The sequence below is a fragment of the Penicillium macrosclerotiorum genome (assembly GCF_028827735.1).
Source record: "Penicillium macrosclerotiorum strain IBT 26536 chromosome Unknown utg000003l_segment0_segment0, whole genome shotgun sequence".
In the NCBI taxonomy this organism is placed as follows: Eukaryota; Fungi; Ascomycota; class Eurotiomycetes; order Eurotiales; family Aspergillaceae; genus Penicillium; species Penicillium macrosclerotiorum.
The window spans coordinates 5,071,564-5,085,941 of record NW_026643083.1 but is presented as its reverse complement, the minus strand read 5'-3'; the positions used below and the strand labels follow the sequence as shown (position 1 = coordinate 5,085,941).

At 48.6% G+C, this 14,378-nt stretch overlaps 5 protein-coding genes across 5 annotated transcripts; 3 read left to right on the top strand and 2 right to left on the bottom strand.

Annotated features, from left to right (window-relative positions):
• Positions 1–17: 17 nt before the first annotated feature.
• Positions 18–2,637, top strand: N7462_004733 (AP-3 complex subunit beta; the record flags this gene model as incomplete). Its single annotated transcript, XM_057076459.1, has 3 exons — positions 18–57; positions 129–286; positions 361–2,637. 3 exons carry the CDS (start codon positions 18–20, stop codon positions 2,635–2,637), a joined length of 2,475 nt encoding a protein of 824 aa, XP_056935964.1.
• Positions 2,638–3,869: 1,232 nt separating this feature from the next.
• On the bottom strand, positions 3,870–7,701 carry N7462_004732 (uncharacterized protein; the record flags this gene model as incomplete). Its single annotated transcript, XM_057076458.1, has 3 exons — positions 3,870–5,633; positions 5,682–7,230; positions 7,283–7,701. The coding sequence occupies 3 exons, from the start codon at positions 7,699–7,701 to the stop codon at positions 3,870–3,872; spliced, it is 3,732 nt and encodes a 1,243-aa protein (XP_056935963.1).
• Positions 7,702–8,763: 1,062 nt separating this feature from the next.
• Positions 8,764–9,891, top strand: N7462_004731 (serine/threonine-protein phosphatase; the record flags this gene model as incomplete). Its single annotated transcript, XM_057076457.1, has 3 exons — positions 8,764–8,779; positions 8,844–9,077; positions 9,182–9,891. 3 exons carry the CDS (start codon positions 8,764–8,766, stop codon positions 9,889–9,891), a joined length of 960 nt encoding a protein of 319 aa, XP_056935962.1.
• Positions 9,892–10,306: 415 nt separating this feature from the next.
• N7462_004730 (rho GDP-dissociation inhibitor) lies at positions 10,307–11,086 on the bottom strand (the record flags this gene model as incomplete). Its single annotated transcript, XM_057076456.1, has 3 exons — positions 10,307–10,437; positions 10,535–10,903; positions 10,993–11,086. 3 exons carry the CDS (start codon positions 11,084–11,086, stop codon positions 10,307–10,309), a joined length of 594 nt encoding a protein of 197 aa, XP_056935961.1.
• A 1,440-nt stretch (positions 11,087–12,526) lies between these two features.
• On the top strand, positions 12,527–14,167 carry N7462_004729 (KilA-N domain-containing protein; the record flags this gene model as incomplete). The annotated part of the gene is made up of 5 exons (XM_057076455.1): positions 12,527–12,587; positions 12,659–12,924; positions 13,006–13,168; positions 13,228–14,089; positions 14,143–14,167. The coding sequence occupies 5 exons, from the start codon at positions 12,527–12,529 to the stop codon at positions 14,165–14,167; spliced, it is 1,377 nt and encodes a 458-aa protein (XP_056935960.1).
• Positions 14,168–14,378: the final 211 nt, after the last annotated feature.

Sequence of the window (14,378 nt, the reverse complement as noted above, 5' to 3'; positions counted from 1 at the left end):
CGGAGGCTGGATTCAAGATGGAAACTATTTCTAGGATATCCTCGATGCTGGAAACAGGTAAGCCTTTCTCCGGAGACTGCAGCTGTGCTTATTGCCTGCGTGCTAACCGTGGTCGCGACTGCGCATAGCTCGAGAGCTTACTCTGGAGGCCGCCCAGTCCGCTGCGAGCAATCGCAGCTCGAAACCGGATTACGGATCACGTACATACAGTGTTGCTCATATAAAGAAGCTCCTGGACAGCCGCCACGAGCGAGATGTGCTCGATGGCATGCGACGGGTTATTTCGGTATGACGAGACCACAAACGTGACATGAAGATGGGATCAACCACTAACACCAATGGCTTCCGCTCAATTTGCAGTTAATGTACCGCTCCGAGTCTTCCCTCCCCTTATTCTCCGCTGTGGTCAAGAATGTTGCCAGCGCCAATCTCGAAGTCAAGAAACTCGTCTACCTTTATCTTGTTCACCACGCGGAGGCGGAGCCGGACCTAGCACTGCTCTCTATTAACACGATCCAGAAATCGTTGACAGATCAGAACCCCCAAGTGCGATCAATAGCATTGCGGACCATGTCTGGGATCCGGGTCCCGGTAATTAGTCAAATCGTGTCACTTGCCATCAAACGAGGATGCGGAGATATGAGTCCACATGTGCGCAAGGCTGCTGCTCTAGCCATTCCGAAGTGCTACCGCCTTGATCCTAGTACATTGCCACAGTTGACAGGGTATATCTCGATACTGCTTGGCGACTCGCAATACTTCGTCGTCGGTCCGGCTGTTGCCGCCTTCTTGGAAGTTTGCCCAGAAGAGATCGAGTTGATCCACAAGCACTATCGCAGCTTGGTCAAAAAATTGGTAGACATGGATGAGTGGGGTCAGTTGGCGACGTTACGCCTTTTGACTTTCTATGCACGCAAATGCTTCCCTCGTCGGACCCAGAAAGTCAGACAAGCAACTACCAAGGGCTTCTACGATGATGAAGAGCAGAGCCCAAAAGAGAACGACAGCGAGGATGAGCATGAAATAGAGGTTCTAGACCCCGACCTTGAGCTTCTTTTGAAGTCATGCAAGTTATTGTTACAAAATCGCAACTCGGCCGTGATTGTCAGCGTCGTGCGCTGTTTCTTCTATCTGGCGCCCTCGGAGTATCTTACCTCGGCTATTGGTCCTCTGGTAGCGCTTCTGAGAAGTCCCCAAGATATGCAGCTTATTGCACTATATAATATTGTGAAGGTTGCTTTGCGAAACCCGAAGCCGTTCACCAAGTATATCGCTCACTTTCTTATTCATGCCAACGACCCATCGCATATCTGGCGCCTAAAACTGGAGGTAATGACTATGCTATTTCCGTACTGTGGGAAGCATTGGAAGGGTGTTATTATCAGTGAGCTTGAGCATTTTTCAAAAGGCACTGACTCGGACTTGGTTCGAGAGAGCGTACGGGCCATTGGTCGTTGTGCACAAGGAGACGCTTCCACTGCGAACATGTGTCTTCAAATCCTGCTCGATCAAATCTCTAGTCTTGATGGAAATCTTGTCTCCGAATCTCTGACCGTTATCCGACATTTGATCCAGCAAGATCCATCTTCACATAACCAGACCGTTATTCAACTTGTCACGCATCTTGGAACAACTACCAACCCTGATGCTCGTGCAAGTATCATATGGCTAGTGGGAGAGTTTTCAGGCATGGAACCGGAGCATAACATTGCGCCTGATGTTCTCCGTATTCTTATTAAAGGATTCGCCGATGAGACGGAGGTGGTCAAACAACAGGTTGTTCTTCTAGGTGCCAAGGTGTACCTCCACCATCTCCTACGCAACCCCCCAAAGGAAACATCAGAGTCAGCTTCCCAGGCTCTTGACCGCTCCGCCATTGCGCAAGAAATCCGCAATGAGTGGACTGAGGATAAGGAGGGAGAAAAAGAAGCAGAGGAAACCCCACTACCCAAAACTCAGGCTGAGCAAAAGCAGCCCGAGGAAGAAGATGAAGACCGCATTACTCTTCTCTGGCGCTACATCCTGCTCCTTGCGCGCTACGATACGTCGTACGACCTTCGCGACCGCGCCCGTCTCTACAAAGCTCTTCTAGACAGCCCTTCGTCCACCCAGCTTGCCAACTTACTCCTTCTAGCTCCCAAGCCTGTTCCTCACGCTCCAAGTCCCTCAGAAACGCGAAAAGACCTGCTCGTTGGAACCGCCACTCTCGTTGTTGGCCCAGAGGCCGGCTATCATGGTCTTCGTGGGTACACTGACGTTCCAGACTGGGTTGAGCTCGGGCAAGAGCCAAGTCCCAGCCTTCGAACTGAAGACGTTAAGCCTGAAACATCTACCACCCTCGAAAGCTCAATGACAGCTGGCGAGCGGCTTGACAAGGCTCTGCGCCAGCACCAGAGCACTGCCCCGCCGCAGAGGTACAACGGCGCTCCCGTGGCTAGCGCAGCTGGTAAGAAGACCCTCGACCAGTGGCTCGAAGAAGAAGACGAAGACTCAAGCGAGTATGAAACCGACTCAGCGGCCGAGTCCGATTCAGAAGAGGAGACAGACTCCGAAGAAGGCTCGGAGGAAGACGACTCGGAGGATGAAACTGACTCGGAAACTGAGGCTGTTAACAAGGAGGCCCAGCAGCTACTTTAGCCATCGGGATGGATAGTACGAACTTGGGATATCGTATGGACTCATCATAGACTTGGAACAATATCTAGATCAGGAAAACGAAAATGTCTTCAACATGTGGCTTGCTTCGTCATAATCCCTGGAATCCATCCCTTCAACAGCCAAATCACTTATCGAGTGTTTTGTAATATCGTTTGAGAAGACGAGAACCTTCCATGCTAAACTGAGAAAGGGAATTTCGATGTCCATTGCAAGTATCACAACCGTCTGCTCATGCATATTTTAGACATACGTGTCTTTAGAGCTAATTTAGCTATAGGAGTGCTTGGGATAAGTATGGTTGAGTATTTTCTTGCAAATGTCAGTCTTGTCAGAACAGATCAACTCGAGCAGATGGACTACTGTAAAAAGGTCAACGTAAATCGAATTAAATCCTAGATAGAACCAATCTTTCCACAAGATACCGCGATCGTCTCCGAAGTGAGGATATTCTGTTTGGAATGAAGCTCGAGATATGCCTTGGCTCCTGTGATGCCAAATTAGCTTACAGAGTCTGTATTCTGCCTCTTACGGTGAAAATTGGAAATTTTCGAACAGATATATTGCCCAAGGCAACTTGTAGATGGGAATTTTCCCCTAATGCGGAAGACTACCTGAAAATAAAGCCAAATAGTCCCAATCTCTAGAGATGCCGACAGACTGGCGTTCGTGGTTGAGACCAAAAATGAGATATTTGATGTGAATAGGCTGATATATATATCGGCTTAAGCATTATCGGCTACGACATGGCCCGTGATTTGCGCATGAACTTGCCGCCGATTCAAAGTATTTTGAACCCTCAGAGGCTGATCTCCTTGGCCCTAGGATCTTGACCACACCTCTTTTTTTTTGGCTGCATGCCTATAGAGACCTTGATGAATGGGTCCAAGAGAACCCACGGATGTAGTTCCAGCAAGCAGGTCCTCTCGGGAGGAAAATGGGAGGAGAGGAAGCTACAGTTGCGGATGCTTTTTTACCAAGCAGCATTTCATGACTCTCAATGCATTTAAACTGCGAACGTGATTTGCCGAGACCGTCATGTAGACACATATCATTGTAAGTTAGAATATCTGTGGTATCCCCGTTCTACGTTGCTCATTAGTGGTAGGTTGATATATTTCGTGCTAACAGAGCCGTGTGGCTTCGATCAAATACTAATGAATTTTATAAACATCACAAGCATACAGAAATGAAATCAAATAGTTTCAAGTTGGCTAAAACACAATTGGATCGCGAAATGCAAGAAACGATATCCTACCAGAGGCATGCCCTAAAGCCACTGTATTTCCCCTTATTGCCGAGCAAGTTGGACGATAATTAGGAGGAAGCCAAAGGCGCCTCACTCCAAAAAGATTCACCCATTCGTTAGCTGATATTTGCACTCCAGATTCAGACTGAAACTGCGAAGAATTCATATTTTCCTCATGGAATACGGAATGGAAGACCGCTGGGACTTCTGTGTCTTCAGAATTGCGTTCAAATGCATGCTGGAGGGTGAAAGTTTTTGTCTCCCAGAGTTTGATCATATTGATACCAACCTCTCCCTTCCATTTAGACATCAAACCTAAGGATTCTCCATCTGGGGAGAAGGCTACCAAATCAACAGAGTTAATGTAATTCCCGAGTGTCTTCTGCAGGGTACCAGTAGCGGTCTTCCAAACGTTGACTTCCATAGAAGTAGTTGAGGCTATAAGCTGCCCATCCGGGGAGAAAGCCAGAGAGGTTATTAATTTAGAACCACTCTTGAGTGTCTGCTGGAGAGCGCCAGATGCTGTTTCCCAGATCTTAATTGTATGATCGTTGGACGCAGAAGCCACAAGTCGCCCATCTGGAGAGACAACAACTAAGTTGATAAAGTCAGAGTGACCGTCTGGTTTCTGGTAGGTAAAAGTGCTCTCTATCTCCCATAACTTGACTGTGCGGTCATTAGAAGCCGAAGCTAGTAATAATCCATCCGGAGAGAAGACCACCGAACCAACCAACTTAGAATGGCCTTCGAATGTATGCCGTAGGGCACCTGTAGCTGTTTCCCATAATTTGACAGTTTGATCACTAGATGCCGAAGCTAGTAATTGTCCGTCGGGAGAAAAGGCCACTGAGGTGACAATTTTATGATAGCCTTTAAGTGTCCGATGCAAGGAGCCTGTAGATATCTCCCAAAGTTTGATTTTCTTGTCGTAAGAGGCAGAGGCTAGTAGTCCCCCATCTGGGGAGAAGACCACTGAATCAATCAATTCAGAATGACCTTCTAGTTTATGTAAAATCGCACCATTGACTGGATTCCATATTAACACCGTCTGATCTTTAGATCCGGAAGCTAATAATTGCCCATTCACAGAGAACGCCACCGAGTAGACTGCACCAGAATGGCCTTGGAAGGTTCGAAGTAGACCTCCATTTATCTTCCATAACTTAATTGTCCAATCAGTAGATGCGGATACAATCAATCGGCCATCTGGGGAGAATACTGCTGAGTTAACCGAGTCCGAATGTCCTCTGAATGTCCGTTGCAGAGCACCAGTGGTGACCTCCCAAAGTTTCACTTTGTCATCCCAAGATGCGGAGGCTATCAATCGCCCATTTGGAGAGAAGGCCACTGAGTTCACTGAAAGAGTGTGTCCTTTCAGTGTCTGTAGCAAAGTACCAGTTGTTATCTCCCAGAGCTTGACTGTCCGATCAGTAGACGCGGAGGCTATTAACTGTCCATTCGGAGAGAAAGCTACCGAGTTGACGGAACCCGAGTGACTCTCCAGTGTCTGCAACTCTGCGCTCCATGACTCCTCTACCTTCGGTAAGCTCATCATCCAACTAGGCAGCTCATTGCTGAACTGTTGCCTTATTATTGATTGTTTCGGAGAAAATACAAGCCCTGAGCAGTAAAGCTGTAGGGGTGCGAAATCGATGAGCTGCCGGGTCATAAAAATGAACTTTCTTGCATCTTGAAGAAATCTTGATAGTTCCTCGCAATTTCTTTGGCCCTGTCTGATTCAGCATCAACATAGCCTCTAGAAAGCTGAAGGACTTACTTGTGCAATTGTCTGTAGCCTATTGATTGCCTCCACAGCCTCTGAATAAACTTTCAAAAGACTCATGACTTCTAGCCAGTGAAGAAGGTGCTCCTGTAGAAAGCTGAAGATATCATTTAAGATCGGCTGTTGGTTTTGAATCTTGGTCAAGTGCTGGGTCCAATAGCGACAAGAGTATCTTAGTTCAGGCTTTAGGTACTGATCCATTGATTGTTGGCTGATCTCATTTACCCAAACTCCTTCCGTTGAAAGCCTGCAGATATTTTTTTTCAAATTATATCGCATTATCCGGAGACTTTGAATGGCGATTATTGTGTGTGTTTCCTCTTCATCTATCCAGAATGGATTGCGTTGCTTCTTATAGTCAAGAAGAAAATCCCGAAATGAAAGGTGGAGAAGCTGGACCGATGAATCCAAATTATCTGGAACATCTAGAACCGAATGAAGTTGACCAAGCAAACCGTTCACATCACCTATATCCAACTCCAGAAATTGAGAAAGGGCGTTGGCAGAGAGTGGTGTAGCAAGAAGAATGATCACGCCAACAATCTTCCTAAATCTTTGAACATCTTCGTCATCTTCGCCATCAAGAAGGTGGTTCAGTATTGGTGAATAGGTTTTATCCATCTCTGAGATATACCTTTTTTGGTCTGCGAGAATGAGGTAGAGACGCTTCTGTGGATTCTGCGTTTTATCGCCAATGAATCGACACAGAGTTGCAGCTGAGATGAACAATGGTACGGCTCTTTTCACGAGTTCTTCGATTGCTTTGTCTCCAGGCCACTCTAAGGGAAGTCCTCGCTCCTCTTTGATCTTGAGAAACCGATCATGAATATATAATGCGATATCGTAATCAATTGCCGACCGAGAAAGTTCATGAAGAATTAGATGCTGATGATCATTGCCAATTCTTTTAAATCCCAGCCTAATAATCCACTCTGGTCTGCTAGTAAGAAGGAATCTCAGTTGGAGGGAAGCTGCCCGTTGCACTTGAGGTAGAATCTGGAGAAGAGCTTCGATATCATTTTCTTTGTCACATTCATCCAAGGCGTCAATTATGACTACCAGTGGGACAGTCTGTACCTTGTTCAGTGCGACAAGCGGCTCAAGAATCAGTTTCTCAAACTGTTCTCGGAGCACTTTCTCTGAGATATCAGGGTCATCCTCGACGGCCTTTCGAACAGAAGGAATCAGCTGAGGGAACACCTGGATCAATTGGCTGATTAACGTTGGAAACAAGCATTTTGCATTTACTCGGTCAGATTCACCCCTCCTGAAGAAGAACGTTGCACCAAGTGAGCCTTTGGCTTTCAATCGACTTGCGACTGTTCGAGAGATTGTTGATTTCCCTGTTCCAGCCATACCATTCAGCCAGAATATGCATTTCCCGTCTACACACTGCGCCCATTCCTCAATTTCATTCAGGAGATCAACTCTGGTTCCTGGAAGACACTCTATATGCTGGTTCTCGTAGGAGTTATAGGCCGCCCCTGTTGCAATTCGTAATCGGCTCAGATCAAGCTTCTCAGCAAGGAAGTCAGTAGCTTTCCTGTTATATCATAAGCTGTGTCCCCAATATTCTTTTTATCCGATTGACATACAGTTGATCAATATCTAGAGCCAGATTGATCAGTGTTTTGTACCGTTCAATATCACGTATAGTATCGTCCACTGCCCTCTGCTTTAATGGCCATTTCAACGCCCGAAGTCCCAATCTGCTCATTCGCTTTTGAGTCTTGTCTGGCTCTAATTTCTCTTTCAGGCTTTTGAGGGCTAGGTTGCACTCCGGAACATACTTTAATAAGGCTTCGGTGGTCATAAGCTTTGTGCAATTCGGTCCGTGAAGAAGTTGATGAAGTACTTTCAGCACCTCAACAAGGCCACCCAACTCCTGCTGTAAGCGGTGAATTTCTTCTTTTGCATGCTTTGCTTTGTTGACATATCCTCCGCAGACCGTAATAATGCTTCCAGCCAACTGAATCACAGCAATAACACTTGCCACTCCGGAGAGGGCATCCATGCTGAGTGTCGACAAGGGCTTTTCTCTGTCCTTTCCTTTTTCTTTTGCCAAAAGTGCTTCTCAAGCATGTCAAAAGTTAGGATCTAAAATTTCAAAAGTAAAAAACATGATAAATATGATAAGCCTGTTGTCAGATTGAGGGGCAAAAGGTGAGCGAGTGAGGCGGTTAAAAATACATCGTGATTGGCTATTTGCCAATCATCTTGTTCTCATGCTTGGTCTTAACGTATGTCTGGAAGAAGGGAGACAGCAGGATCTATACAAAAACAAATGTCCACAAGAGTTTGAAAAGCCGACCTTTTTCCAGTTCTGCAAGACTCAATGCCAAAATATCACTAGAATAGATGTTTCCTTCCTATCGAGAGGGAAGATGCCGCCAATACGGCGCGGACCCACATATTTCGCTGTGCGTCCTGATATTACAGGAGTACTCGATTCCCTGCTTATTTTTGTATGGTATCCTAGGTATACTCGGAACCCCGCGCCAGAACACGCTAGTCAGCGAAGTAGGGGATATTCAACACTCCCTGCCAATAATCTCAGATAGTCAGATATCATCGCATTGAGCATCGTCGTTCAATTCCATCCCCCCTTTACCCCCTTTTCAAGCATATACAGTATTCTCCTACAGTACTGACACTTCCCAACTACACAAAACGGAAGCCAATCACGTGCAAGGTACCCACTAATCCAAGGCGGTCTGGTCCAGCAGAACACGCCCCCGGGGCGTCCAGTTCAAGGGCCCTTCTCGTCTGGCAGGCCGATTGACCTCTCAAATTTGAGCAGATCCAGCTTCATTGTCGCAGTGGTCAATTCACTTATGGTCATGATGCCTGCTGTCCACTCTTCGTCCACTCCTATTTCTCGTTGACTGTTTTCTCGCCCCTCTTCCGCCTCTACTCGGCCTCCCCTCTCTTTGGCCCCAGCAGAGCACCCTGCGCCGTCTTTATTCGCGTGCCGATATTCTAGGATCTATTTACTCGCATCCAGACCCTAACTTTCTCAAGAGGTGATCATCCATTATTCATCTGGTCCAGCTACCTCTCCTCTATACCACAGAAAATGCCTGGCCTTCCAAGTAAGTGTGCGCGGAGGGAAGTGCGGGCTTGGCCCTCGGCTATAGATGTTGACCACCCGTCTAGCCAGTATTGACCTAGATGAGTGCATCGCGAGGCTCTACCGGAAAGAGCTTCTCGCCGAGTCAGTGATTGAGGCTATCTGTGCCAAGACCAAAGAACTGTTGATGAAGGAGAGCAATGTGGTCCACATAAAGGCGCCGGTCACCGTTGTGGGAGACATTCACGGCCAGTTCTTCGACCTGCTGGAGATTTTTCGAATTGGTGGATTTTGCCCGGATACAAATTATCTTTTTCTTGGTCAGTAGTTGCACGCCTTGCCGCTCTTGGCGGAGGTTGTCTGGTGGGAGTGGCCTTTTGATAGGGGCCTTTTGATAGGGGTTACTGACATGAGGGTCTGGTAGGAGACTACGTGGACCGCGGCCTCTTTAGTGTGGAGACCATCTCCCTACTGGTTTGCCTCAAGCTGCGATATCCCGACCGAGTCCATCTCATCCGCGGCAACCATGAATCTCGAGGCGTGACCCAATCCTACGGCTTCTATACTGAGTGCGCGCGGAAATACGGCAATGCGAATGTGTGGCACTACTTCACCGACATGTTTGACTATCTGACGCTAAGCGTGGTCATTAACGACGAGATCTTCTGCGTTCATGGTGGTCTGTCTCCTTCGATCCACTCGATCGATCAGATCAAAATTATCGACAGATTTCGCGAAATCCCCCACGAGGGTCCAATGGCAGATCTCGTTTGGTCTGATCCGGACCCTGAAAGGGATGAATTTTCCCTGTCTCCCCGTGGAGCTGGGTATACGTTTGGGGCACAGGTTGTTCGGAAATTTTTGGAGGTCAATAACATGTCCCATATCCTGCGAGCCCACCAGCTGTGTAATGAAGGCTATCAAGTTCTTTTTGATGATCGGTTGAGTACGGTCTGGAGTGCGCCAAATTACTGTTACCGCTGTGGTAATCTTGCCAGTGTACTCGAGGTTGGAGACAACATGGAGCGCTTCTTCAACATTTTTGACGCGGCACCGGAGAACGATGTGCATCGCAGCGAGCAGCAAGCACAGCAGAGTCGGGATGCTCAGCCAGTGATTGACTATTTCTTGTGATACCCCGGGGTTTTTTTTGTCTGCTCTATTTTGTTTACATACGGGAATCATAGCACCATACAGGAGTTCCGGGTTGGTCTAGAAAATACGATTGCACCATTGCACATTCTCATGGATCGGAGCCCTTATTTGGAATTGGGGGTGGAAACATGTTGCTGAATATCGGTATGAGGAAGGAATACAACATAACTGGGAAGTAGAGGAGGAAAGAGGAGGGCAAAAGGGATCGCCTCTCCAAACCCCACGGCAAACGCTGGGGCTTCCAACACCACAAAAATACTGTGCAGGAATAAGGACCGAGGGGGGCCGGGCCATCTCTACCAGGCTTTTGGAGTCTAAGGAAATTCGTCACGCTTGGAAACAATGGGCCGCTCAAGAATTCAACGCAGGAACATTCCAAGAGTGGTTTTCCCGATTACCAGTCTTTGGCGATGTCGAACGCCCATTCGAATAGCAAGTGGGTGTGATCATCGTCGTCAACGAACTTGGAGACGGCGTTATAGTGACCACGAGCAATCATGCCCGACGGGGCTTCCTCGTCGGCAACTATAAGAGAAAAGAAACGCGGAATCAGTCAATGGGTTCCATCCAGAGTTCCATTTGCATGGCTTCGGAATATGCGACGGTCTATGTAGAAACTTACACTCCTTAGTGTAGGTGACCTTGTCAGTGGTGTTAGGAGCATAGCTGCCGAGCATCTCCTCGTCCTTGCTGACACGGATACCCTTGCGCTTAACGACCTGAATATATTTGAGACCGCTCAGCACCTCATGGTGCACCTGGAAGACAACCTTAATATGGAACTTGGCCGCCTCCTTAATGGTGAAGGGCTTCTCCTTCAAACTGTCGACAGCACCCGGGGCGGACAGGTCGATGATCACGTCGGGACGACCAGGACTGACGAGGGCCAGAGACTTGATAACACACTTGGGGTCATTAGGCTTAGCAATGGAGTTTCCTGAGTTCAGACCCAACGAGGCCTTCCAGCGCTGCATGGCCTCATCATCCTTGTCTGAGAAAGAGTGTCAATAGAGCACCAGGTGTGTTTGATCCATGAATTGCCGATCCGAGGATCCTTGAGTTTGGAAATTCGTCACTCACCCAGCTCCTGGTATTCCTGCATCGTCTTCTTCTCGCCAACCTTGAAGCCCTCGGTTTTGGTGGCGGTAAGATCTTCATGGTGGTGATCGGCCATTTTTGCGATGAATCGGTGTATGAGAGGACGCGGGGTATGGACCCAAACAAAGGATATGGAACTATTGGGAGGGGGCAATCCGCAATCACGGACAGGAGGAAAGGGAAATTGGGTAGCAAGAGGGAAGGGGAAAGAAGATTGAAGAGAGGAAAAGGAGACCCAATGGCGTACGCTCGTTGTCTCCTGATTGTTTGGTGGGGTAGGAAAGGCGGTGGGAGCAGAAGAGGGGCGAGGCTATTCGGATCGCCCTGGACCGCTCGACCGCCACTTAACGGCCTCCGCCCCCTGAGCCGGTTCAAGGACGGCGTACAGAGTTCCTGTACGATGCACATCTACCGTTATCCGTACATCCACTATGATACAAGTCTCCTATGCAAGGTTATCTAGATTATCTCTACCACGAGACCTCTGTCCTACATACCCTCACCACTGCACACCACTGTCTCTGTCTATATAAGTCAAACGTCGGTACGCCATTGTACTGTTAGCCAACTTTACTCAGGTTCATCCATGTAGCATGTTCGGTGGTGGCAAATGAGGCCCGACATAATCTATCTCAGGTATGAAGATTCATTGTTTCTTCTCCTGAATTTGTTTTACCATAGTCTCCACTCCAGTGCAGCGAGGGGGTCCATCACACGGTCTAGAAATTGCTGGGTGGAAAGAGCAGGCGCAGTGAATGAAAACATAGGGACTGAAGGCAAAAGATTGACTATTAGAAGAAATTGAAGAATATATAATAGAAAAGGGGAAGAAAAAGAAGAGACTGGGTCTGCGGTTGTCCCAGGTATACTGTTTATGTACAAGTTAGAAGTGGTACTTGATTCGGTGCTCCGCCAAATCAAGATCGACACCTCAGGCATAAAACACCAAAGCGGACGCTCAATTTAAATCACGTGATAAAATAATGCCTGACAAATGAGGACCCAGTCCGGTCACGGGGCCAACGCCCAACAAATGTGTATTGTATCGCTGGAATGGGTCCAGTGCGGTATCAACCAGTGGGAAACCTTATGATCCAATGACATGTCGCTAATTTTCACCCCACCAGTTATCGATACCATGAGGATACGATACGGTACCGGACCATACCGGAACAAGGCAAGGGCCGTCTGGAGTCGTGACTTGGCGACCACCCCATTCCCGTCCTCCCGTCGCGACGGCAGCCCTACTTTCTGACTTTCTCCCCTGATCGTGTCTAAGATATTTTGCCCGTCAGGGATTTCCTTTGCGGTTAATCTTAATTATTCGTTATCATTGTGGCCAGCGCGTGGACCTATTGCCCTTGCTTTTGATCCTTTCTCGGTCGAGGCTGTCTAACCCGCATTTTTTTGGCTCAGCGACGCGCCTGCTACGTGGCCGCCGCAAGCGCATCTAAAATCCACCCTCGTTCGCACATCCCACTTCCTATCTGCGATCCGCGTGCCACCAGTCTTGATCATGTCGCGACCTCTCCCGAAAAAGAACAACCCGCTGATCCTCGCCGACGCGGCTCCTCCTTGTAAGTTGCACTCGATGGCGCGTGGTCGCGCGACCGTGCCTATCGCTTCTACGCCCGCTCTACCGGATCAGCCAACCGTCATGGTCGCCGATTGCTAATCCTTCGGTTTTTTTCGCTCGCGATCATAGATGAGGATCTTCTTGCGCGTCGTCGGCTGGGCAAGACTCACCTATCTGTGAAGCCCGGTCAAATCGGCACATCCAATGCGACCAAGCCGGAGAACCTAGGGTTATTCGAATATGCCCACCTGCGTGCCCCCTTACCCCGGGACCTGAAGGGATCGGAGATCTTCCCTTCTCACACTCCAGCACAGCACCCGGAAACATACTTCTTGATGGTAAGAAAGCTCCTTCGCCCACGCTGTCACCGTTCCCCACAATGATAATCACTATATGCTAACTCCCTCGATCAAATTTAGCGGAGAAGTAAGGACGGCTTTGTTAGCGCCACTGGCATGTTCAAGATTGCTTTTCCCTGGGCCAAGGCTGAGGAAGAGAAGATCGAAAGAGAGTACTTGAAGTCACGCGAGTTCACTAGTCAAGAAGAGGTTGCTGGCAATGTATGGATTTCTCCACAGTTTGGTAGGTTTCCCAGCCCAAAAAGAAACTGGTCATGTTCAGCGTCTGACTTGATATTCCAGCACTCGAGCTAGCCAGAGAATACAAGATGTATGATTGGGTTCGCGCCTTGTTGGACCCCACCGATATTGTTCAGAGCCCAACCAGCGCTAAGAAGCAAATCACCCCGCCCCCGAAGTTCGAGCTGCCGATGGATGAGCCAGGTTCCCAGCGCAGCCGCAGCCGCCGGTCGGTTTCACCGAGCAAAAAGTCCGTTTCGCCTCGCAAGTCTCGACAAGCCCGTTCTGCCAAGGATGTTCTAAGCACACCGTCCACTACTGCTGCGAATGATAACTTGCAAAAAGCTCTTGATTTCACGGCCTCCATGGAAACCTCGGAGAAGAGCCCCAGTTCGGCGAAGACTGAGGAGACAGAAGTGAAAGCCAACGGGTCACCAGAGAAGAAGACTAAGAGTCGCAAGTCCAAGAAGGCCGGTGCCGAGGCCGAAGAGGAGAAGGAAGAAAAGCAAGAAGACAAGGATGAGAAGAAGTTGGATAAGAAAAAGAAGAAGGAAGCCAAGAAAGAAAGCGAGGCGGAAGTGACTGCCACTTCCGATGTAACTGAAGATACCAAGACCACGACTGTGTCCCTTGACATCCCTATCAGCCTTCCTGAAGTTCCCTCTGTCGAGGAAACCCAGGAGATGATCGCCAAGGCTAAGGAGATGGTGGAGGCAGCTGTGAAGGCTCAAGGAGCCGAAGACGGCTCAGCAGGATCGTCTGCTGCTAAGGCAACGAAGAAACGCAAGCCCGTGGAGGAAGATGATGAGAGCTCCGCAGAAGCCGCTCAACGAGTGAAGAAGGCCAAGGTTCTAGAGGACAAGCTCAAGCGTGAGCGAGTGCGCAACCGTGCTCTGTTCGGCGTTTCTGCGGCCTTTGCTCTTGCGTACGTATTGAAGTTTCCCTGATTCATTGATGGAGTTGCTAACACATTTGAAGTGCCTCTATTCCTTATTTCTTCTAGATCAGACCGTGGAACAGGCGAGGGTTGGTTGATTGCACAGCCTCTCTTCCATGTTCACCTACATTTTATTACCTCTCATGCGCCGTTTCGCTTTTGGACCTTCGAGTTGTTGCTCGTACTTCAAAGACAGCCCTATTCATTCTTTCGCGTCGTTCCGGCTCTCGGCCGCCCCCCTCGCGCTGGACAAGTAATTTGAACTGCTTGATTCCCT